General features: G+C 40.4%; 2 protein-coding genes across 6 annotated transcripts in view; one reads left to right on the top strand and one right to left on the bottom strand.

Annotated features, from left to right (window-relative positions):
• Positions 1 to 1594: 1594 nt before the first annotated feature.
• Positions 1595 to 18118, bottom strand: LOC119737369 (DNA repair-scaffolding protein-like). 4 transcript variants are annotated; one of them, XM_038211676.1, is made up of 17 exons: positions 17848 to 18118; positions 16061 to 16307; positions 15171 to 15478; positions 14340 to 14411; positions 13769 to 13971; positions 12423 to 12517; positions 11510 to 11699; positions 11047 to 11188; positions 9013 to 9245; positions 8023 to 8247; positions 7103 to 7184; positions 6331 to 6474; positions 5374 to 5746; positions 3781 to 3978; positions 3368 to 3458; positions 3078 to 3201; positions 1595 to 2655 (listed from the first exon to the last, which is right to left on the bottom strand). In XM_038211676.1, the coding sequence occupies exons 2-17, from the start codon at positions 16248 to 16250 to the stop codon at positions 2470 to 2472; spliced, it is 2856 nt and encodes a 951-aa protein (XP_038067604.1). In that variant the 5' UTR covers positions 16251 to 16307; positions 17848 to 18118; the 3' UTR covers positions 1595 to 2469. The 4 variants fall into 4 exon arrangements, with proteins under 4 accessions (XP_038067604.1, XP_038067605.1, XP_038067606.1 ...); XM_038211677.1 differs by having other exon boundaries at positions 17927 to 18118; XM_038211678.1 differs by lacking the exon at positions 17848 to 18118 and adding an exon at positions 17803 to 17826.
• A 9-nt stretch (positions 18119 to 18127) lies between these two features.
• LOC119737368 (enhancer of mRNA-decapping protein 4-like) overlaps positions 18128 to 24123 on the top strand; it is a 27071-nt gene continuing 21075 nt past the window's right edge. The window contains exons 1-6 of one of the 2 annotated variants that reach the window (XM_038211675.1): positions 18128 to 18242; positions 20530 to 20587; positions 21046 to 21076; positions 22116 to 22183; positions 22871 to 22982; positions 23513 to 23612. In XM_038211675.1, the coding sequence (XP_038067603.1) occupies positions 20568 to 20587; positions 21046 to 21076; positions 22116 to 22183; positions 22871 to 22982; positions 23513 to 23612 (331 nt within the window). In that variant the 5' untranslated portion in view covers positions 18128 to 18242; positions 20530 to 20567. Of the gene's footprint in view, positions 18243 to 18363; positions 18608 to 20529; positions 20588 to 21045; positions 21077 to 22115; positions 22184 to 22870; positions 22983 to 23512; positions 23613 to 24123 lie in introns of those variants that run through there. The other variant, XM_038211674.1, reaches the window with a different exon arrangement.

Below are 24123 nucleotides of genomic sequence, written 5' to 3'. Positions count from 1 at the left end.
GGAACACGTATTATAGACAGGTGGTCCGTGGGTCACACAGTTTCAGTCAACGATATCACGCGAATCCGATCGGCCACGCGTGGCGACAGCCCCCCCCCCCCCCATGAAACCTTGTCGCCCCCCAGTCGTGCCCCCCCCCCCCCCTGAGATTTTGAGTTTCTAAAAAAATTATCATTGATCTACATGACGCCATGGGCGTCAATCCTGGGGGGACAGGGGGACTGGGTCCCCCCCCCCCCACTTTTGAAGGGTGGGGGACACAATATCAAATGTCCCCCCCCCCAGATTTTTGAACTCGTGTCTCATTTACAGGTCCCTATTATGTACTACAATGTATCTTTTGCTTAGAAAATATTGGTTAAAGTGGTCAGAAATTGCCTCAGATAGCACCACAGAGCATTTAGAATCCAAAATTTTTCGGGGCCCTTAAAGGGAAAATACAACATTTGCAAACATCAAAAAATAAAACTACCAAATCATTTTGAAATACCTTGCTTGACTGTTAGTGAATGACAGTGTAAAGCATCCTGTAAAATCATGGCACCTGGTATACTGTCATTCTCAAGAAAAGTGGTATTTTTGTATCAATTTCCAACGCTGATCGGCCGACCAGCGTTGGAAAAAACTGCCTTTTTTTTCAAATACTGGCCCCAGTTGACCATCGCACTTGTTTGCAATCGATTACACACCTATGAACGGGTACAAGCCAGCTAGACTGGTTCCCTGACCTTACAATTCCCCAATGTATGTAAACTGCTCTGTTTCTTCTTAAATGGAGTCAGGGAACCAGACTACAGGAAAATGATTGTTTTTCTTGGTTTTTATAGCATTTTCTAACCCAAAACCTCAAAAAAGTCAGTGTAACTATATTTGCTATATATTTCCAACCCCCCAATTCCATCCATTTCTGAAAATTACAGCAAAAGCAAATGATGTATATTCCCTTTAAGCGGGCCCCGAACCCCACGCCTATAGCTCAGAATTCTGGTAGCTGATTCAATGACTCCAACCTCGAAAACAATGTTCAAAAAATTTTCTTATGCCTTTAGCTGAGAAAACCTCGAAAATTATGTTTAAATTATTATCTTTTGTGCTAAGATAATTATTGGTTAAAGTGGTAAGAAATTGCCTCAGATCACACCACAGAGCATCGAGAATCCAATTTTTTTCGGGGCCCTTAAGCGTGCCCCGAACCCCACGCCTATAGCTCAGAATACCGATAGCTGATTCAATGACTCCAACCTCGAAAACGATGTTCAAATAATTATCTTTTGCTAAGAAAATATTAGTTAAAGCATGGAGGAAAGTGGTAAGAAATTGCTTCAGATCACACCACAGAACATCTACAATCCAATTTTTTTCGGGGCCCTTAAGCGGGCCTCGAACCCCCACGCCGTAAGGGCTTCGCGCTTCACATCAGTTCTGATCAAGGTATGTCCCCCCCCCCACTTTTGAGAAGCGATTGACGCCCCTACATGACGCCCCCCCCATGAAATGTTCCAGCCCCCCAGCGCCCCCCCACTGAAAAATTCCTGGCTACGCCACTGACGAGAGTCAACTGCATTTTAAACGAATCAGGATGCTGCAACAATGATATATTTCTGTGCACTAAGACTTGAGAAATACCGCGTTTATTGAAGCAATGAAGTAACTTTACTCCAATCTTTAAAAACTAATTTTAGAATTGTAGCAACATGTAAACTTACATCAATAACATTTGATTCACTTCCATTTTTACCCCAAATGTCATTGATACAACATCCTCATTTAAATTTGCTCTATATGCCCTATTCAACTAACGGTAGAAATACCTCAAAGTATTTGAGGTTTTTCTTAGGTTAATTGTGTGGATTGAAGGTCTTCTATTTTTCTCTGATATGTGCTCGTAAAGAAAATAAAACTGTAAAATTTGTATAGCTTGCTTCATTGTAGAATGTGTTTTTTTGAAAGGGGGAGGGTCCTCTTCTGAACTCTGTTGAACACGTTTGAACAGTGACTGTCTGGCTTCAAAAACAAATCGTACTCAAGTATAGGAAAGGGCAGTTAATATTTCAAATTGTTAAAGACTGCATAACTTCTGTTCGGTGATCATCTGAAGTAAAAAAGTAAAATCTGTCTCGAGCCAATAAAGCCCATCATGCCTGCGTTTATCTCCCGTTTCCTTGGCAGGAAACGACTGAGAATATTTCTATTCCCCCTGGATGGGATGCCAGTCCATCACAGGTTACTCCCCAGCTAATGCCGGTACCCATTTATGGTCCTGGGGGTAGAAAAGCAATTGGGGTGAAGTGGCTTGCCCAAGGACACAAAATAGGCCGGTGGCCAGCATCAGAATTCGAACCCCTGACCCTCTGATCACGAGTCAGGAAACCTAACCACTAGGCCACAAACCCCAGTCAACAAGAGTGATCTCTATTACAGATTCTTAACATTAAAACCAAACCAATCTTCCTGATTCTCATCAATGAATCAAGTCCCGGCCCCGAGGGACACTTCCTCAAGGTCAAAGGTGACTGGCTCACCAGGTTGCCTAGCAACGGTCTTCAGAAAGCAGCTGATTGGTCCAATGTGGACTCCCATGATGCACTGCAGGTCGTAGCCTTCTTCCTGACTGCTGAGTGTGGGCAGGACCTGTTCAATGCTGGACTGCAGCAACTGAAATCAAAAGCAAATTTCAACTCTCCATTACTTTGCCATTAACTTTGTCATCATATTTTGTACCCAAATTGTTTTGAATGATCAATATCACTACACTTTAAGGGCCAATTCCGAAAGCCCTGTCAGATTCATATTGACTCCTTGCAGGAAAAGTAGATGGTATTTGTTGTAACACGGAGGATCTATTTGATATGGTCTATTTCAGTACAAATCAGACTTGATTCAACCACAAAGGCAAACTGACTGGGTGCATTTTAATAATTTAAAGTTGAACAAAGAAAATGACTGAAGCGGGGCTTGAACTTAGGACCGATGGATTGCCGTTCCGGCACTCTACCAACCTGATTAAATTTTGACAAAAGCTCATAAAAAATCTTTGTTAGCTGAAATAGTGAGGCCTACAGTTGCGGTCATCTCACCTGAACTTTGACAACGGCTTCCTCGTTATCCAGCGAAGGACAATGGAAAAACAGCTCCAGATGCATCCGAGTTATGGGTGACGTCACTGACCTTTGACACGTCCCACAATGCAACTGGGAACCACTATTAGAAACGGAAAATGGTTCAAAATAATTAATCCCTGAAGGCTATTTCGCAGAAATGCATGTTAATAAAAAAAATCACTTACAAGTTTTTTTTGCTTGTGCGTAAAAAAAATTGCCATCCATCACGATTTTGAAGTTCTGATCAAACTACCTAACTGATGTACCTGCTAGTCTCTGCTTCCAGTCTGTTATTACCACAGGTGTCGCATGCTGGCCAGCTGTAAGCTGACGCCTCATCAACTCCCGTCACCACTCCTGGCCAAGAGAAAACAAAACCGAAAAACAAATCATAAAACGACAGATTCCAATGCTAACATTTTTGCCGCAACATTCAAAAATTTCATTCCTCTCACTGATAGGCTAATGATCATTATCTTGACAACCAAATGATGACCCACACTGCAAAATGCAAGTGTCACTTTTATTCTTTTGCAATAGCTTAAAATGGTAGATTCCATTTCAGTAAAGTGCGAAGAAAGTTTCTCACTCATTATTTCTCACATAGGTCAAATTCCATTTCTCAACTCAGATCTACCCCTGATTGTTTAAATTCATTTACTGAAAGCTTGCTTCATACCTGTCACAGAAACCATAGTGTTCTCCTCACTGTGAAGATCCAGGGCTGGGATTGGTGGAATGGGAGCATGTGACAGCCTGCTGATGATGATGTCATCTTTCAGGTGGACAGTTTCAATCATCTCCAAGTCGCTTGACTTGTTGTTCTCACTTGCAACTCTCTGTATTGTGGTATAGGCGTCAGCATACAGAGAACCACCTGTGGAGAATTACTGGTTTACAGTGTACTCATATTTCACCTGTCGTTCATGGTTCAACATTTTAAAGAGAAGATCCAGGGGTGGTAGGGGTGGCTAACCATCCCACCCTCCCCCTTCCCACTGACAAGCGTTGATAATTAACATAATAAAAATATCCCGATTTTTTTATAAATCTTGATTGCTTCAAGTCTTCAAGTCTAACTGCAACATCCCAGCCGTCCCCTTTGAGAAAACCTGAACCCGCAACTGGACTGCAATGCCTCATTCCCCCCCCCCCCTCCAAAACAAAATTTTTAACTTCAATATTGATTGATTGATTTTGATTGATTGAATAGTACATTTATTTCAATGCTGTCCTTGGAAAAGGAAATGTTCAGTGTTTACACTAAGTTGAAATATTACAGGTTAAATAAGTTGAAATATCATATCAAATCCTTTGTGGTCAAAAAGACCCCATGTAAACCGGCCAAATGCGCACAGCCAGATGACCTTGGACACATAGAGATAAGAGCTCCTGGGCTCTGTGTGTATACACTAGCACTGCATAGCACGTGTACAATAAACAGACCCTACGCGCTGAGCCATTGAGCAACGGCAAATTTTATTGGAGTTTAGATGAACAATTCTTTAGTAAATGAATACAAGCGAGCCTAAACCTTAACCAATCACAATAAGGGTTATATTGTTGGAAAGCTGATGAGACGAAGAAAAATGACTCGAGAGATCTAAGCTCCCAGGTGGGGCTATTTAACGCTGTGATGATGTTAATGGACCAGTTCTTGGCTGAACCCGTGGTTTACACACAAAAACAGGGAGATTTTTGACTAAAAATGCAGCGTTTAACATCATTTCGCGAGTGAAAATCAGTGTTTTATTCAGTTTTTGTTTCATTTTCTGACAGAGTATATTGTTAGGGTCACACTGTAGTGAGATCTAAGGTATACCCTGTCGAATAATGAAGTGGTGGCGACAGATGTGAAAAAAGGCCCGTTTTTAATGATTTTTTCGCCGCATTCTCTCATAGAGGTTGCACGTAAAAACCGGCCCGTTGGGTTAGTTCCCCAAAGGAATCCATATGTACAGGTTAAATAAGTTGAAATATTACAGATTAAATAATTTGAAATATTACAGGTTAAGCATAACATCAAATTATTACACAAAGGACAACATTTAGGTTTTGGTGAAGCAAAAATGCTTTTGTACCCTAACGTAGGGACAGACACCCGTTTAGAAAATCCTGGATCCACCGTATCCAGCAAAATGTATACAAAAATAGAACAAGTTCACTATGCTGTGGCACAACATACAATTCCTCCCAACCCCCAACCCCTAAAAATGTGGTGGTTAGCTTTTATGTTACATATAGTAAACTTCAACTGTATGAACTGACTAACCCTGGTCCAAGCACACATCCTTGAGTAGCACCAGACTACCAGGATTCGCCAAACTTTCCTCCACAGACTCCATCAGATAGCAGGAGGCCCGGACATGAACGTGAACAGGTCTTGCACCTTGACTCCAACCACTGCAACCAGCACCAGCTGAATCACCTCTTCTGGCCATTCCTGTCTCAATCCCCGACTCGTATTCCTCCTCTGCTGTTGATTCAGCATTGAGCGAGTGGTCCGTTAGGAACAGGTGCCAGACTGAGTTGCCGCCGGCTGGCTGTTGTAGCTGCGACTGCATCACATTGTGAACATCTGTCTCTGGATGGCCGTGAATCACTTTGGCGTAGAAAGTCACTCGCTGAGTTGATGTTTCAGACAGCTAAACAAATTCCAAACAAAAAATCAATTTACGGCAAAGTTTTACATAACAAATGTAATAATCACACCAGGCCAGCTGATATCCAGATTCCATCTCATTAATATAATGCTGGATCTGATTGGATAGCTCAGTTGGTTGAGCATTGGTATGGTATTCCTGAGGTCACAGATTTTACCAGTTCACATTGGATGACGTGCATACACGCAAAGGTTTTGTGGTATTCGGAATGGACGCATAAACACACAACGAGCGAGGCCAGAAATATCTGTCTTGCGACCCGCTCGCAGCGAGCGAGGCCGGAAATATCAGGGTGTGCTACCCGCAGATGACGGCCTGAACCCGTCTGGCATCGAGGTTCGTGAAAAACAATCCCGCACCTGGGTCCAGTCAATGTCATAATAATCCAAGCGTGAAGTGATTAAAGTCTGCTCTGGTCAACTTCATAATTATAAAAAAACAAAGAAAACAGGTTATCATTACCAGCTAAAAAACATGTTACTATTTGAGGGCTTACCACTGTACTGATTAAAACACATTGTTTTAATGATTTTATTTTGGATCCTCATAACATTATATGCACCTACCTGTTGCACTTCTCTCAATGTGTGTATCACTGGTTCTCGGTAGGGTATTCTCACCCTGTCTGGCACCTCTTCTCTGAGGGTCTTCCTGAGTGTCTGCACTCCCAGGATGTAGCAGAAGCTCTGTGGTGATGCAAGTCCTTGAGACTGGTAATCAAGCGATAGGGAGTTAAAGGAATGGCTTAGTTAGGCACACTGTGTTCAGTGAAGACATCCCCCCAATTAATAAGCCTTTTCGGAGTTCCAACTGCGCGCATTCGTAACCTGTGACAACGCACATTGTTTGTCTTAAATGCCCTTTGACAGTACCCACAATGCACAAACAGCCTTTTTGTAAAGTCAGTGGCGCGATGATGTCAAAGGCCATTTGAGACAAACAATGCGCGTTGTCACAGGTTATGAATGCGCAGTTGGAACTCCGAAAAGGCGTATTGTTGTAGGCAAACTTGTCGTCCTGTTGGCGAAATCATGCATCTGTCGACAAATGTGCTGAAACAAATAGCACCACCTATGTCCTCTAGTGTCAAAGATCGTCCACTTTCAACAGCACCCAAAAGGTCAGATGGTATCCAGACCCTCTCTTTGTCAATTGTGCAAGGCGCAGTAGTCGACTGATCATTTACAAGATAGAACTGGGTAAACACTTTCCTTTGACCATCTGAAATACATGCATGTATTTCTTTTTCAATATGTTGTTAAGGAGATTAGCTGTCACCAGCATTCTCGTATAGGGCATTGCTATGAGCAAATGATAATTTTTCAAGCCAGAGATTACCTGAGATTCCGTCTCTGATTGGCTGATGGGATGTTCACAAGGTGACCAAAGGGAATCAATCAGAGAGAATAGACCCGGAGACCTGGACCAATAAAAACAGAGAATATTTGATGGGTTCTTAGGACTCAGTGCAAGAATTGACCTATCGCCGTTTGCGAGTTAGCCACGCCCCTTAGACAACCCTATGGAGTTTTTGTACACTAAGTTTTGACTGTCTCAGATTTAGCGCGTTCCGCGTCCATTTGTATATCATGTAATTGGACAATATTTCACAAGCTGCGTTGACGTGATTCTAACGCGGTTCTACTGCGATAGGTCAATTGCAAATTACTTTGTAAAGGCCTGCTATGGGCTCCGTGCACAAATATTAAATGGCACCTTGACCACTTTGAAAGCCCCAGCGTGAGGACACACTGTGTGCACGTACTTGAATGCACTAATGGTGCAAAGTACGCATGACTAAGTTTATTCTAAATATGCACAAAGCCATGCTGGAGCATTGGACATTCAAACGCCCCTCCCTATGGTCTCCCCAACTCTCCCTTTTCAACCGTTGAGGGGGTACTTGTGCACGGAGTCCACACCAATCAATCTTTTGTGGACCCAATCGTGTTTGTTATGGAGAAATTCTACAGTAATCAAAGTTACATTTTTCTGATGCGAACTTCACGAAGTGCATAACTTGCTCTACATCTGACTCAAATAGTCCACTCAATCCAGCAAAAACGTTGGTCAAGACTTCGACATGGGTAAGCCGAAGATAGTGGGTTAGATAGTCCTACAAGAACAAGCATTCAAATTTCATCTCACAATAATGGATAAACAATTTGTGACAGGCAAAACCAAATATCAAGTATCGCTGCTTTGTAAATATATAAAGTCATTTCTGATACTGGTGATATTTGACCATCCAACATTACCTTGTTCGATTGACTCGTCTCATGACTTTGAGTCCTGCAAACACCATCATCTTCCCCTCCCCTCCTCTCAGGCTCCGCCTCCAAACTTCTTCCTCCTCCTCTCCAGTGTTTCCAAGGGTCACATGAAGTTCACAGAATATTCCATGGTTGTCTTGCAATAGGAGGACCCACTGAGCTACCCTTAATGATGGTTCCTGAGCAGGTTTGCTGGTTTCTTCTTGCTTCCTGTATCAAAACAGAAAATGGTTCTTACCTTTCTGATACTTTCTTTTATTCTGATTACACCTACTGCAGTTACTGGAATCCCAGACAGTAGTGGAATCCCCTATGAATCTTGGCATGAACAGTAGATAGGACTTGGTGGCAACCTGTGAGAGCTCCATGTGTGGAACAACATGACTTTGTGCACACAGCTTTGAGCAGGGGCATCGCCAAACAAATTTGAATACTATTCATAAGATGGAATTTGCGTCGGGTGATGTAAATCAATATTAGGTTGTTGCCCTTTCAATTTTTGAAATTTAATAAAGATGCGAAAATAAATTTGCTGACAGACCCTCAACGCTGGAAGATATGGTTGGGGGATGGGGAGGGGGTAGCTGGGGGTTGGATATCATCTGACTACCGAGGATGCTTTTATGATCTTGGACACTAACAGACAGTAGGTGGCACTTTTGCCGATAGACAAATGTTTTTGCAGATGGAGTAACGATTTTGCTTTATAAAAAGAATAATGGGGGGGGGGGAAGGGAAAGGGAAAATTTCCATTTAGTGGAACAGTACTTCATGATGCTAATGAATAATTTGCTCAAATTAAAAAAATACTGACAGTGTTGTGTTAACGAAGTCAAAGATTAAAAACCCAGTCCAGTCAATTAAATTTGTTTAACCTTACACTTACTACAAATGAACCTAAACACTCTCCTGCCATTGATTCAATTAATTGATCAAAACCCTTTGCAGAAAATAAAGGCACCAATGTCTGGTTACCTGTTCAGTGACATAGGTTCAGCATTAATCCCACGACAGTGCACCCTGTGAATCCTGGCTCTCACACACATCCCAGCTGTCGTATATCCCCCGCTCTGTGCTATACTATCCAGGAACGAATCTGACACATGGCCATAAGGGGCCTCCGTAGTATCTGGAAGTACCGACTGCAGAGTAGATTCAGTCTTGGCGTGTGGTTGGAGGGGGTTGAAGAGTTGTATGGGTTTCAGTTGCTGGGACGAAATGGACGTAAAAATCAGTTTTGAAAATAAAAAATCACATCAAAGAGCTTGACAGTTATTAAAGGTAGAGCAGATCATTTGTAGCTATCCAAAAATTAACTGACAAAATTATTGCTGAAAGCTTACTTGGTTTATAGATAGTAATGGCATGAAACTCCCTAGCATGAAATTCTTCTTTCTGGCATGCTGTCATTTTGAAGAAAACAATAACAGAAGGCCAGTTTTAAAGATGCATCAAGTGACACATTTTTGTAATTCGGCGAATACGCATGAACGGATGTGCGCAAGCGTTGACACGATGCTCGCGCGTACGCCGTTGCTATAACTCGTCAGTTCAGTGCGTGACATCGCGTAGCTGCAATGGGCCGAATAAGAACATGCTCCAAATGCTGAATTAGGGAGCAATTCAGAACATGAAACTTTTGAATTGAAATCAAGATCCTAGAATATTGTTTTCTTGACATAAACAGCATTGACTGAGCTAAAACTTCATCAGGTTAGTTGTTAAGCTCCCGTCTTTAGATTTTGGGCACTTCTGTGTTGCTTCAAACGAAAATAATGCACAAATGACAAATGATCTACCCTACCTTTAAAGTCAAATTTTTCAAAGTAAGACATCCAAATCAAGCAAATTTGGTCTTAGAGATAAAAAATGGGTGTCAAAATCAGTCCCGAAAACCATCCCAAACTGCCCTGCTTGTTACTCCTTATACCGCCCCAGCACTTTATTCAAAGATTCAACAAGGGGAAATGCAATGAAATTCAAGTGCTCAAATTAAAAAAGAAAAAATTAAGAAAATGTAAACAGTGGTAGGATAAGTTGTTAAGATTGTTACGCAGTGACTCCGTATCCTATGACCCTGGGTTGGCACAATGGCTTCTGCACTGGATACTTTACACCGGGATTTCCTTACTATTTCTATGAATTTCCCACACTTTGGGTCTTATTTCACAGATGGTATTTTCCCCACATTTCTAAACTGGTATTTCTATTTTCCACAGATATATATCCTCATTGACCTGAGAATACCAGTAGTCAACATCAAAGGCCCATCACAGATTTTCTAGTAAAACGTTCTGACAAAAATACCAACAGTAAAACTACAATTAACCCGACTTAGCGACCCCCTGTATACAACCACCACCTGTCCAAAACAACCATTTAAAAATCTCCATTGAAAAATCCTGTTATTTAAATGCTGTATATAATGACCACCTGCTTAAAGCGACCAACGACCACTCATGTTGCTTCCATACGGAGTCTGAAATCTGTACACAACGACCACAAGCCACCAGGAAAAGTGACCACCTGATGCCTACTTGCTTCTGTACAATGGTGGATTACTTGCTCAAAAGAAAAATAAAAAGCTGCATAAACCACATCAGCGGCTTCGTAAATCAACGCTAGGATATTTCCAGGACGTCATTAATTTTAACTGGGTCTGTGGTTGCATTAACAATGCACCTATTGTTCGGTTTACACACCTCACATGCGTACATCACTTTCGTTCTGTCATTTTATCGAGCGAGTTTGTTACAAAATCGTTTTTGAAAAAGAAAGAACATTGCTCCAAATTTTTTGACTTTGAACCTGGATGGAATTCCTGAAATCATGAGTCCATCAGAATGCTTGAAGAAAAGAAAATGAACTGTCATGCGATCGTCGAAACTGACCGAGTGAGAAAAGTCCCCGTTGTTGTGCTGGTATGATGATACAATAAAAAAACCTTTAAAAATCATTTACACTGAAATGCCACACACACACACAAAGTCAGACATTTTGTCCATATACCTTGTCTGAAGACATCCCAGCTGTTTTGTTTGGAACTGAAGGCTGAGTTGGTGCATTTGATTCATCTGAACCATCCAGCGACTGGCAGAAATATGTGCAGAGAATCACAGGCTCCTTGTAGTTGGGTAGAGTCAACTTTTGCCTTAAAATTATAACAAAAGAGAGACACTCCCATTTAATGTCTCTCAGTACAGGCATCGCTAGCGCAGGGGTGGGGAAAATAGTGTGTCTGTAAGCAAATAAGTCGCAATTAAGAGAGCCACCTATTGTTGGAAATGTCCACGACGTCCTCTGCTTTGATAACAGTGCCTCCAATAGCATGATGGAGTCTAGAGCTATTACGAACAAATGCAGGTGTCAATGACTACGTATTCAGGAAACCTCATATATTTTTGAAAATGGGCGCCTATCTGACGTATTAATTGTAGGCAGAATCTTTGGGTCTGAAAACCAGACTACCTACCATGGAGGGTGAACTCTGACCCTTGACCCCACAGCAAGCTTCAGCTGCCTCCCGTTGGCTTGAGTAAACAGAACAAACATCTCCTCGGTGACCTCATCATCAGAGGTCAAAGTGCGCATCTGGCATCGCGTCACATATAACCCTCTCGCCTCCTCAACGGATAGGACAAGCAAGTCCAGCGTCAAGCTCTCTGGAAAACAAAAATGATATCTACTTGAGATTTTTGGGATGTGCCTCTAAACATGAGTACAGCATTTATCTGTGGAAACATGTTGGATTATTTCTTCAGTGAATTGTGATGTTTTGAGCAAACCAGTCGACTGTTATTCAGTTTCATCTTCTGGAGAAACACATCACTGTTCAAAACATTGAATTATCCGGTTTCTTAGAATCACACACAACTCCCAAAGAAAATAGAAAGTCATACATATATATGGTGCAGTTTCAAAATCCTTACAGAGTCATTATTGACAATCATGCACATCTTCAAGTCTTCGTCTCTTATATTTTTTGAAACTTTAAGAAACAAATTCAAGATTGTCTCCTAGAAAACTGATGCTTTTTCATTTGCTCATTTGCTGTTAAGGATGCATTTTGTGGCTTAGATTGCAAAATGTAAGTTATAATGTAATTGTTGTAAGTTAAAATGTAATTGTTCCAAGCATGACAGTGGATCAGAACCATTCGTCTGGTAAAACAAACTCAAGTAACTTCGTTGATGCAATCTGAAACTTCAAGTCCATATCTGTGGCCTGAAAAATTACACAATTCCAGAATGCCGGTTTTCTAGGCATTTAATGCAAAATTCCAGTTATCATAAGACCCAGCGTAATCGCAGTTAAGTATTTTGTTTCCAACATTCCAAATATATATCAATCTTGGGAATACTACAATATTCTGCATGCTATCTTACGAGGTGTTGTGGTGTCCGCAGTACGATGCCCCCAGAATGCTGTGGATGATTTCTCTCTGTTGATGACTCTCTGTAATCCCTCTGCCAGTCCACCCCTTCAGAATAAACAGACAATTTCAAAAAATTAAAGATTGCTTTATTCAATCCCACCTGGGATCACAATAGACTGATCATATAAAAGACGTTACCCAAATAAAACAGCACACTCCTATTGTTTCCGTCATATTTCAAATAGGCTAATGGCATCTTGACCAATCACAGCCATGATTTATGTCTAACATATGTGCATGAAACTCCGCCATGCGTGCACACGCGTATGATGTGTATGGCAGGAACGTGCATTGTGGCACTGGAGAGGCACACGAGGTGTTGCCCACAGGCGTAGGGGGCGGGGCCTAATGGATAGGTCTATTCAGTAATTGGCTAAAAAGTTTTTTGCAGTCTTTCCTACACTTTAATGAAACTACACATTGTTCAGGCATGCAGCTGGGAATTTAGAAACAACGAAGGAAATTCCAAATCACACAAGACTTTGTACAGTGTGTTTCAATTTGTAATGGTATTCATGAGAAGAAAAAAATCTGAGGAAACGTTGCATGCCTTTTAATTGATGTTACGAATGATACGTTTTCATTGAGGATGAATAAAGCATCTCAGAACTTAACGCATTCCTGTTTAATTTGAAATGAAATGTTGACATACATACTGATAAAAAGATGCTAAACTGTTGGTTCCTATAATTGTTACATAAGGGATAAGCGGCTCTGTGGCCTATGTCAGCAACCCCCCCCCCTCCCTTCTGAGATCCTGCACAAAGTATAAAATAAAACAAGAAGAAAAAAATCCAGACAATTTCTGTGAATTGTACACAAATTGTCTGAAACCCAAAATACTTCCAAAAAGCAGACCCAGAAATATTACTTAACCCACAGCCCCTATATAGCACCAAACTACCTTACATTTTACTCCCTGTAGCACCCCAAAACCAACTTGGTTTTAAGGATTCTTCAGTGAATATACCAAGTAGTATAGGTACTAATGGGTTAATGTTTAGACTTGTAAGATTTTATCATACCATTCATTCATTGTGGTAAATACTGCTATATCAGGTTTAAATTGGGCAACCGACCCCGGCCAGCTCGTTTGTTGAATGGTTATTCATCTGCACAAATACGAAGAGAGTCAAGGGTTCCAGTCCCACCCATGCAGGCTTGAGAATATGTTTACTCGGCTGCACAACACTGAGAATACAATGCTTATGTCAGTAATGAGCAAAAGCCAGTTTTAGACTCTGAAACCTTTCTGTCTAGCTCCCTGCCTGGGCTGCTAACGATAGTACATATTACCTAATAAACCTTCTTTTCTTCTTGGCCGAGTCGCCACCCCCACCCGGCCCCCTTGCATCATCTTTCTTGTCAGGAGTCTTTGCAGGGAGTTTGAGTTTCTTCAGCAGCTCGGTGCCAGTCCGAGGGCTCTCCTTAGATGGGCTTGCATCGGGGGACGGCTGAGGGGTAGGGGACTGGTCCGAGATGTGCAGGGAACTGGAGGCCTGGAAATAATTGAAAAACAATAACTTTATCCACTTTATTTATACCTTTGCTGGTCCAAAAGGGCCATCCTAGTGAAGAGAACTGGGCAGTGCTGTCATATAGGATTACCACATAATGCAAATGAATGGGCTAATTGAAAATCCATCCCATTATGTAGACCAGATGCATGAAAAGACTTCCGGTGAATAACCATTCTGAATTTGTTTTAACAGAAGTTTGTGCACTCTGGGACCAATGAATCTTAACGGAAACTCAATTAATTTCTTTTCATTTGTGTTTATTTAATAGTGACCCATGAAAGTGGCTCTAAGCAATCTGAAAGTTTCAGTGTTTTGATAAAAACTGCAAAAGGGAAGTTAATTCCTACCTGCTGAGAGCTTGACGTGGTGGTGACTTGATCCTCTGATGGGGAATCGTAGTCAGAAATGTCCAGCTGTGTCTACAGATTAAAAAGATCGACATAAATTTAATGTTGTAGTGGGTAGCTTACAACTTCATAATTTCTTCAATAAATTTTTCTTTAAAACTGTAAATTGTACCGTCCAGTTTCTTTTTGTCATGATGGTTTATTAAAAATTATATTATTCCAGCCTCAGTAAGTAGACATCAAGACACAGGTGTTGGTTAAATGTAAAAAAAAAAAAACTATATTAAAAAAGAAAAATCAAGTTTCTAAGAGTGGGTGGGTGTCTTTGGGGTCCCAAATATAACCTTTCCCCGTTACCCTTCACACAAGGAATGTACCATAACTTATCCACACAGTGGTGGATTTTGCAGGATTCAGAAAACTTATGAGCGAAATGCTCAAAGAGTCGTGGTCAAAGATTAACTCACTAAACACTTAATACTTCAAACACAAAGCTGTGAGTGTCTTGCATCAACCTTGATAAGTTGTCATTAACAGGCTCCACGACAATCACGATTTGTTGGTAAAATAGTTCATTTTCAGTTGCTACACCACAACTTATGCCAGCAAAAATGATTGTGCAAGTTACGCCATAATTTGTTGCACAGGTTGCGGACTTAGGCACTATGAAACTTTCGTGAAATTGTCACAACTGAAATGTAATGCAGCATGAAATGTTGCGCAACTTACTCAATAAATTGTTGCACAAGTGGAGCTCTGCCATTGCGTAAAGTTTTGTGAAACCGGCTGCTGGATATTTAATGAGAAGACTTCTTAATATCTTGATGATACCTTCTTGTCTTCTGGGGAGGACTCAAGCTTCTTAGCTGCTGAAGAAGGCATCATCACCCAGCTTCCTTCAACTGCTATTTCATGTTTGTCCTCCTCATCAGTGATGTCAACATCATCACCCTCAAAAGAGGCTTTGCCCTTCACAGACCACCGGTTGATCCTACGTCTTGACTCCCCACAGCTTTTCTTCCTTTTGAGGGATTTCCTGGGGGCGTTTTGGGGTGTTTTCTGATGCAGGAGGGGCTCTGTATCTGAGGGACTGTCACTGCTGGAGCTCCAGTCAATGTCTAGAGAACATTGTTCATTGTCTGAGGGGGTATGATCAAAAGCAAGTGAAGAGGATTAGGCCTAATTTCAAAGTTCTGTTCGTTGGAATTGAACTACATGTATTGCCAGCTATTGCTCAGATAATCCTTCATGCTGCAGATCGATGCTTTGTACAATAGCCAGATAGCTAGCACAATTCTTCACCATTGAAGTGAATGTACAGTGAAAGCGTGCTCGGAATGATCTATAGTTCCCTGTGAGGTCATTGTAAAGCAGCCACCAAAGTGTCATAACGTTTTTCCCTGTGTAACTTACACATTATTAAACCATGCATATGTCAACTGATAAACATACAGTGAAAAATGGAGGGTCTCTTTTAGGATGGTGAAAGTCAACAAATTCTGTAAGCAAGGGTGACAATGTCTAAATACAAATGACATTAAATTTCAGAGCAAGTTCGGACCATTAGTCCACTAGTGGTTGATTCATGATATAACATACGCCTGTGCACTAATAGCAATGTGTGAATGCTGCTAGTCAAACGATGGTCAACACGTCATCATAAAACTTCTAGGTCCGGGACCCCGTTGTGCTTTATGATGCGCGCTGCAAGAGATTCTTACCAGCTGATGACTCCAGACCCATTGTCTTGGACCGTTTTCTCTTCTGGTTGCTTCTTCCCGTCGTCTCCTCCACTCCAATATCAACGCCATGGAACCCTGCCTGGCAGCGTCCCCAGCCTTGCTCGGACAGGGGCTGTGCCGTCACGTGCCTCATCTGCTGGGGCTTGTTGGAACTATAGACACCGTTCATCAGTCTCTAAGCAGTATCTTACTCATCGCAGAACTGGTTGTCTTTCACAAGCAGTAGCTGAAAATAATTGGTGAATGCTTGGCATGTCACTTTGATTACATATTTCATTTTATATTTGTGTAACCTGCACATATAGTTTATTTGGCAGGTGTATGACATTGTTGCAATTCTGCTTGGATTTTGCATAACAGACACAAAGCACTGTAGGAAAGCAAAATGGGCAAATTCCAAGCCTGCTCTTTTCCCAAAATCATGACATACATTTTTTGGGCCATTAGGCCAAATAAAACTCTAACTAGTTACGCCTCCTGACTTTTCGAAAAAAGGAGGCCCCTTTTTTTTAATCCCAAGATGGTAGATTTTCCGAGATGGAGGATAGATTCTTCCATTTTCTCAGCTCTTGCCGATATTTGCTAAGGTAATGCTGTACAATGCTGCTGGCTTAAGAAAGGGAAAAAAGCAGGACCGTTCAAGGTAAAATAAACATTTACAAAAGAAATAGTACGAATATCAGGTATTGGTTAGTCCAGATTCTGGACTTTTTGTTTTGTTTTTTGTTTTTGGTCACAGACCCAGTAGGGCGCCCTCTCCACAAACACTCGCCTGGAGAAAAAAAAACGGGTGTGAGAGTCTGCTGTATGCACGTGCAGTGGCTTGGGTCAGGCGCATGTGGGGGCGCACTCTCGATTGATCGCACGAGAACAGTCCAGGCAGTGGACTAGGTATTGGTAGGGTCTGAAGTTACTGAGAGTCTAAACAGACAATATGATGGAAAGACTGGACATCACTCTGTGCACAAACCCTACGAGACTGGTCTGAAAAATTCTAAGAGTTTTCTCAGTCAATGCTTCAATATTTTCCCTGCTAAATTTGACTTTTTAATTAGGACATGTTAAATTCTGATGGCCGATAGGTCACAGCAGGGAAAAATTAGTGATGTCCATGTATGGAATTCTTTCCGATTTGATATCATGACATTGACAACATTCACTATGCCAGGTAATATATCCGACACCACTTCCATGACTACGGTGGTTTTGCACATTGGTTGTGATTGTCAAATGATTGTGGCATGTAGAATTGAGTGATTCCTCCAAACCCCCCCCCCCCCCCAAAAAAAAAAATTTGCAAATTCATGTTGTTATTAATAACTAAAATCTGTCAATGACAATGTTCATGTCCGTTTTCCTTCCTCAGACTTAGCTTGAGTAACTCCAGCATGTCCAGCTTAACAAGCTAATCAGGAATTCACACTCTATGCTCAGACTCAGGATATTAATTATATTAAATGCAACAATTTGCAATGACTGGCCATGATCAGGCATCATTCAGAATATACATAAAAAACCCTTCTTTTTCTAATGCAGAGTCCATCCACTATCCAGTGCATTTTCAAACTCAAAAGTACATGTATTTTCCAACATGTCCAACAAATGTTTCTCACTGTCCCAGATTCATGTCTTTTCAACAGTTTTGCAATGAATGAACTTCTTTGAGAAACTATACGTTGAAAAACTGGCGTCAGGATGTAACATTCTTTCCATCTAATTACCCAACAGTAGCGCGATTAATTACTGAAAAGCAAAATCACACTAACCCTGCCAACACCCAAAAACCCAATAAAGTTTCAGTTTGGCGCTATAGGAAACAGCGCCCTCTTGCGCCGAGTCACTAACCGTGCTCAACGCGTAACGTTCAATGTGAACGACAATTCAATTAGGTAATTTTAACCTTAAAGGTTGCACGGTTTATTTTGATTTTGTCGTGTACAACTACACGCTTAACAACCATACGGCAGTCGGAAATTCCAAAGCAGAAAACAAGAGGAAAATATTGTTTTTTTGTTTAAACACATCTCCGAAAAAGCGCCATGGGCGCAGCCATCTTGGATTTTGAGGCATTCTGGGATACTGGAATTCCCCTAACTATCGCAATAGAGAATAATTTCCCGGAAAATTTTTACGTAGACAAAAAAAGAAAGTGTGAATACAGGTAAGGACATGGATACTTCAGCTACATTTTTCACAGTTAATTGTTGGGGGAAATGGTCAGTTTAATTGAAAGTGATTTGACCTGTAAGTTCAAAGGGCAAAGTACATGCGCAGTCCAATTCTTGCGAAGTGCATGCGGCATGCGCGAAGTGCGCGGCACGAAAGTTAATGACAATCTTGAGACTGTTGTCTTGTTGAGTTATAATCGCATAACAAAATAGCGAAATTGAGACTACATGGATCACTCTTTCAACAGTTCAAGTGGCTCAAGGAGCGGCAGTCATCACAGTGATCATGCTGATGCTTCACAGATTTTGAAAGAGCTGCTAAATTTGGGGAAACCTGCGCAAATGCAGCAAGGCCAAGGTGATTTGCGGTCGGGTTGGAAATCAATGATTGATGAACAAGTTTAATGGAAAGAATGTAGTATCCAAAGGTCACTTTTCTAACAAAATTGAAAATGTTTCTCAGTCCCAGATTTATTTCATGTCCTTTTTAAAAGGCTTTATCGTCAGTCCACCATGTCCACCTAAAACGACAAGGATATGTTTTGACGCACTCGCATTCAATTTGCGTTGGACAATGCGCGTGCGTTGCAAGCGTTATCTGTGTCAATTATGTTGACTCGATCAGTCGATGATATTTAATGCAACATTTTTTCAATGACTGACCGGAAAGATTTCATATACGAAGTTCACTCAAACCCTATGAGAGTGGACTGAAAAACTCTAAGTGTTTTCTAAGAAAATGCTTGTATTTTCTCACTGCTCAAATTGACTTTGATGACATGAAATTGCTTTCTGGGGGCTTGTTAGTCAATACAGAGGAAAATTAGTGAACTTCGCATATGGTAATCTTGCCGACTGACCTTCATTGAGATACTATATATGATGAAAATGTGGCGTCAGGTTGCAATATTCTGTAACGAAATAAATGTATGTGTGAATGGTGAGATGGTTATCATGTACTTGGTAGTTTAGAACCCTGTTCCATTCAAGCACGAGAACGGTATAAATCTTGAGGCTTAGGTTACTTTTTTTTTTTAACTTGTTCCATTCAAAAGTAACTTTTGGCAGTTGCAAATGACTGTCAATTTTTTTCAAAATGACCATTGCAGCCCCAAGTAGTCTTTTATTGAGATTAATGTAGGTGTTTGGTATTTTGATTAGTTGGCCCCTAGCTGAGCTAGCAATGTCTAGGCCTACTTTGGAAGAAAATGTGACTTTCTTACCTGCTTTAGCACTTACTTAGAGACGTGCGAGTCACAGCAGATCAGGCGCTGTCACCATTTTACCCCATACTTTTTTCCATTTAAAAGTAAGACCCTGCCCTCTTTCTACAATTCAAGCCTGCTGATATTCAATATGGTACTTTAGCGAACTAAAACATATAAAGTTCCTTTTCCTGCTGGTAACTAACTATTGTGGTTAAAGTTCCCAAACTAAAAGTGTCTTATCTTTCTCTTGGAACAGGGTCCTAAACTACATGATTAGGGAGAGAACGACAAACCACTTAATGAAAGGTTTGCGGAAACACCATGTGCGAATAATTTCTCAACTAAGAGAATGGTTCTGAAAAGAACCAGAGGTATAAACTCGACGTTCCAGTCAGTATGCTCTGACCGTCTTCAGGAGAGTGAAGACGGTCAGAATCTGGTCAGAGCATACTGACCGGAACGTCAAGTTTATACCTCTGGTTCTGTTCAGAACCATTCTCTTAGTTGAGAAATTAGTCGCACATGGTGTTTCCGCAAACCTTTCATTATTTAGTATCTCCACCATGCAAAGCCTCAATTCTTACTTACAAACCACTTTATATTTGGGATTTAATAGCTAAACATTTAGCTATTATATAAAGCAGGAAAAGTCACTTCGTATGTTTGGAATCATCTAAGTAGCATAATTTTGTGAAAAGAGGGCAGGGTTTTTATGAACAGAACCTTTAAAACATAAGAGGTGTCCTAAACTACTTGAATATCGGTGAGATTGTCACATCGAAAGTTGTAGCATCGTTATTGTCACCATAAAACTTTTGAGATTAACTATTTTATAGTCAAAATTTACTGTAAAAAAAACTGAAGGCCTATAAAAAGTGTACGTCGCATGAAAATTCTGAGAGTAAAAAAAAATGTCAGAAAGGACAAAATTGCATTGAAATTTGAAACTGGGACAAAATCCTTATATCTTGAGGTTTCAAATATTGTCAGACAGACTGCACTCTGAAATTTATTACAAGAGAAGATGAAAGAATTATTGAACTAAGCTTTGATATTTGGTTTGACCTTTCAGCATATAGTTCACATGCTGGTAGTGCTACTCATCACAGCATGGAAGGGAATGGTGCAAAGTGAGTATTGAACAAAAAGATATAGTGCCTTGATAAATCAAGGTGATACTTTAAAAATTCCATTGTTTTTAATCACCCCTTTGACAAAGACGTTGAACATTTTAACATAAAGTTTGATCCATTAAAAGTCTTGGTTTTTCTCTTGCCAGAATTGGTTAAGTTCACTTAATTAAGGGTGGTTTCAACAAAAAGGTATAAGTAGCACTTATAGGAGTTTATGGCTTCTGGCTTGCGTCATTGAACAAAGACATTGACAACGTGGAAAAAGGCCAACACGTAGCTGGATACATCAATCGATAGAGTAATCCAGAGGTCGCTGATAGAATCTCGCTTCTGTCAATTTCTTTGTTCAACTTTATAACTGTTAGGTGTGTTTGTATGTAATCAGTTTCTTTTGTGGTTTATTTGATCAAATAATGGTGTATTAATGGTTTTACTGACTTTCTTCCGTTCAACAGCAATCTTGGTGCTGACAGTGCATCACCAAAGGTATGTGACTTGATTGCTAATTGGTAATATCGTAACATTTCTCAAATATGCCCAAACCTTTTTGAATAATTAAAGAGAGTTACTCATTATTCTTTCATGTTTCATTTTTGTTGCAATTTATTATGTGCTCTGATAACATTCAAGATGTTTGATGAGTATTTGTACATTAGCTTCGGGCAAATCGGCGTCACAGACATTACAAATGAAATCCGATTATGTTTTTGTTTGTTTAGGAGCTCAGTGAATACATGTGTACCTGAAAATTTAATTTTCAAATCTTATACATCCATCATCTAGTAATGGTCAAGGTGATTACAGACTAGGAGTTTTGGATCATTTCTCTGAGTCATTGATTAGATATCATGTTTATTGGTCTGTCACTGACATAATTATAGAATTGAATTATTGTCTGTTCTGCCAGAGTTGCACCTTTGTGATAATTATCTTTCATATGTGTAACATCTGAAGATGCTAGAAAAGACACCGAGCACATGGTCAAATGGTGCATACAGTACTGAAGGAACTGTGTCCAAACAGACCAGGGCCAGATTTCATGTCACTGCTAAGCGCACGATTTTCTGCTAACAGAACCTCTGTCTATTAATGGTGACCATTAGCAGTAAGCACAGCAAAAGCACACTTAACCCCAGAGGAAAAATTCACTTTTTAACTCGTCAATAACGTAACATTATAAATCTCCATGTGCGCGCAACCGTTAGCACATCACACCGTGAAATAGTGCTTAAATAAGGTCAGTCAAGTTTCCTGCTACAGTAAGCACAACTTTTCTGCCATCTGTTAAACAGCACCATGAAACTAGGCCATGTGTGGAGCTGCTAATCACATTTATACACTCAGCAAAATTAGCTGAGCACCAGTCACAATGCAATATACATTGCATGGCATTTTGGTTGGTAACCTTTTTTTTTTTGCTAAGCAGATATTTTTTGTGCTTAACTATTTCAGTGCTTGTCAGTTCTGCTGGTATTCCCTGCATTCTTAGTACACTTTTTGACTGTATTTACTTTCTTTTTCAAAGGATTTTATTCAGGCCGGAGGTGACTCGGGAACACCGATGAATCTAACAGATACTGTCCGACAAACCATGTGAGTAGTCATGAATTAAAGGCACGTAGAAACATTGTTACCAGAAACACAGTACTGATTTAATGAGGAAAACCTTGTTCAGGAGGAGATAGGAATTGTACCAAGTACCTTGTGATTTTCTCTGCCAAATATAGAAAGAAACAATCTTTAGAGGAGGTTTTAAAAAAGTGTTCCCCCGGGCACACTTTTGTATGTGCCTTAGCAATGAAATCTAGTTACTTTGATAAAAAAAACAATCATTAGAGGAGATTTTAAAAAATGTGCCAGCGGGCACATTTCTGTACGTGCGTTATTAACGAAATCTGGTTACGAGACCCCAAAACTTGTGCATGTTTTCTCTTTTTTCTCAAAGTGTACAGTAGCCACTTAGCTGCCACTTAAACAGGTTCTTTTGCATTCTACCTAAGAATTTGAGCAGTTTTGTTGCTTTAAATGAAAAAAAGGCAGAACGGCAAATCATCCTATGTACCATTAAAGCATATGTGACTTCACTTATTCTTGCGCCAATTAGCCCATTGGTCCATGTACTGCCCCAAATCACTGTGCCTGTTATTCCCTGTAAGCTCCCAAAACCACCCAAACAGTCTTTGGTTTTATGGATTCATCAGGAATTAAACACACTGTAATACAATGTTGTACAGGTGCTTACAGGTATAACCATTAGTGTTTTTTTCATTGATAATGCAGTGAACTGGTTGGGGATGACCGGAGTGGATCGATACCGGTGTATGGCCAGGAGGTCAGTGTCATCCCTAGTGAAGCTTCAAAGAGAGACAGCTCAGCTCCAGGCAGTAGCAAGGTGGGTGTATGAGATGATGTTAGGTAACCAAAAAAGGCTGCGACAAAACGATCAAGGATTATGAATCTTGGACTGTCAGATTCAGAGTGTCAGAGATTTTCACTAAATTCAAATTGCATTCCAAGTGCTCTTCAACAAATTCACTTTTTATTATTAATAAATTTCAACTGTCTTGTATGTTTCATTCCAAACAAAAATCCAACCTGTTCTCCTTGTTTTGGACGTCTGATGTATGTAGTACATTACACCACACGCCCCAGGCCTTGGCCTCAGTTACATGGACAAAATACGGTACATTTGAACTATACTACCAATTAGGAAGGCCCCTGTGTACGTTTTGTAATGAAATACAAAATTATGGCATCACAAAGAAACAGAAAGGGCAAATTTATTTAACTTTTTTCAATTGAAACAAAATAAGAAAAAACCAGCGGAGATGTCCAGATTTTTGGGTCAGTCAGGTGAGGGCAAGTGCAACACAACCTTCTTTTTTTTTGGCGTATTATAAAATTCAAAAATATAAATTGCAGGTAAAGACCACACCAGTGGTGAAGTACGACTGGGAACACAAGTACTATGTGGGCAACCTAGTGGCTGTCAACCAAACCTACCTGGTGTATGTCCTGAAAAGTAAGTATCTGTGAACACAAACTAGTGGGACAGGGAAATGAATTGGAAATCAAACAGGTGTTGTGTACTTGATGAAGATTGTGTCAATAACTTTCGCTTGTCGACTTTAACTGCATGCTAACCATGGACAGAGCAGGCTTGGTTCAGAATAAATTGTTCAAACTCTGAAATAATCTCCATGATGTATCACTTTAAAACTATACTTATCACCATTGTCTGGTTGTGAATAGGAGTTATTCTCTTAATATGTGATCAGTTTTGTATAAAACCACATAAAAATATGTTTTGAATGGTCTGCAAGTCACATATTGCAATTTATATTTTGGAAACATTTGATTTGATTTCTGTGCTGTGGGCTAGGACACAGCATGCAGAACTGAGGGTAAAAGCACATTATAGGCAAGTAGTGATGAGTTTTTGAGCTATAAATATTGGCACCATTCGTTTCTGTATACTTTCCTTTATACCTCAAATTTCAAGGCAAAAATTCCTTGTCAAATTTATACATCCC

Source organism: Patiria miniata, unplaced genomic scaffold (genome assembly GCF_015706575.1).
Source record: "Patiria miniata isolate m_02_andy unplaced genomic scaffold, ASM1570657v1 HiC_scaffold_3, whole genome shotgun sequence".
Lineage (NCBI taxonomy): Eukaryota > Metazoa > Echinodermata > Asteroidea > Valvatida > Asterinidae > Patiria > Patiria miniata.
Note: the sequence above shows the minus strand (reverse complement) of the source record. Positions and strands in the feature narration are given on the sequence as shown.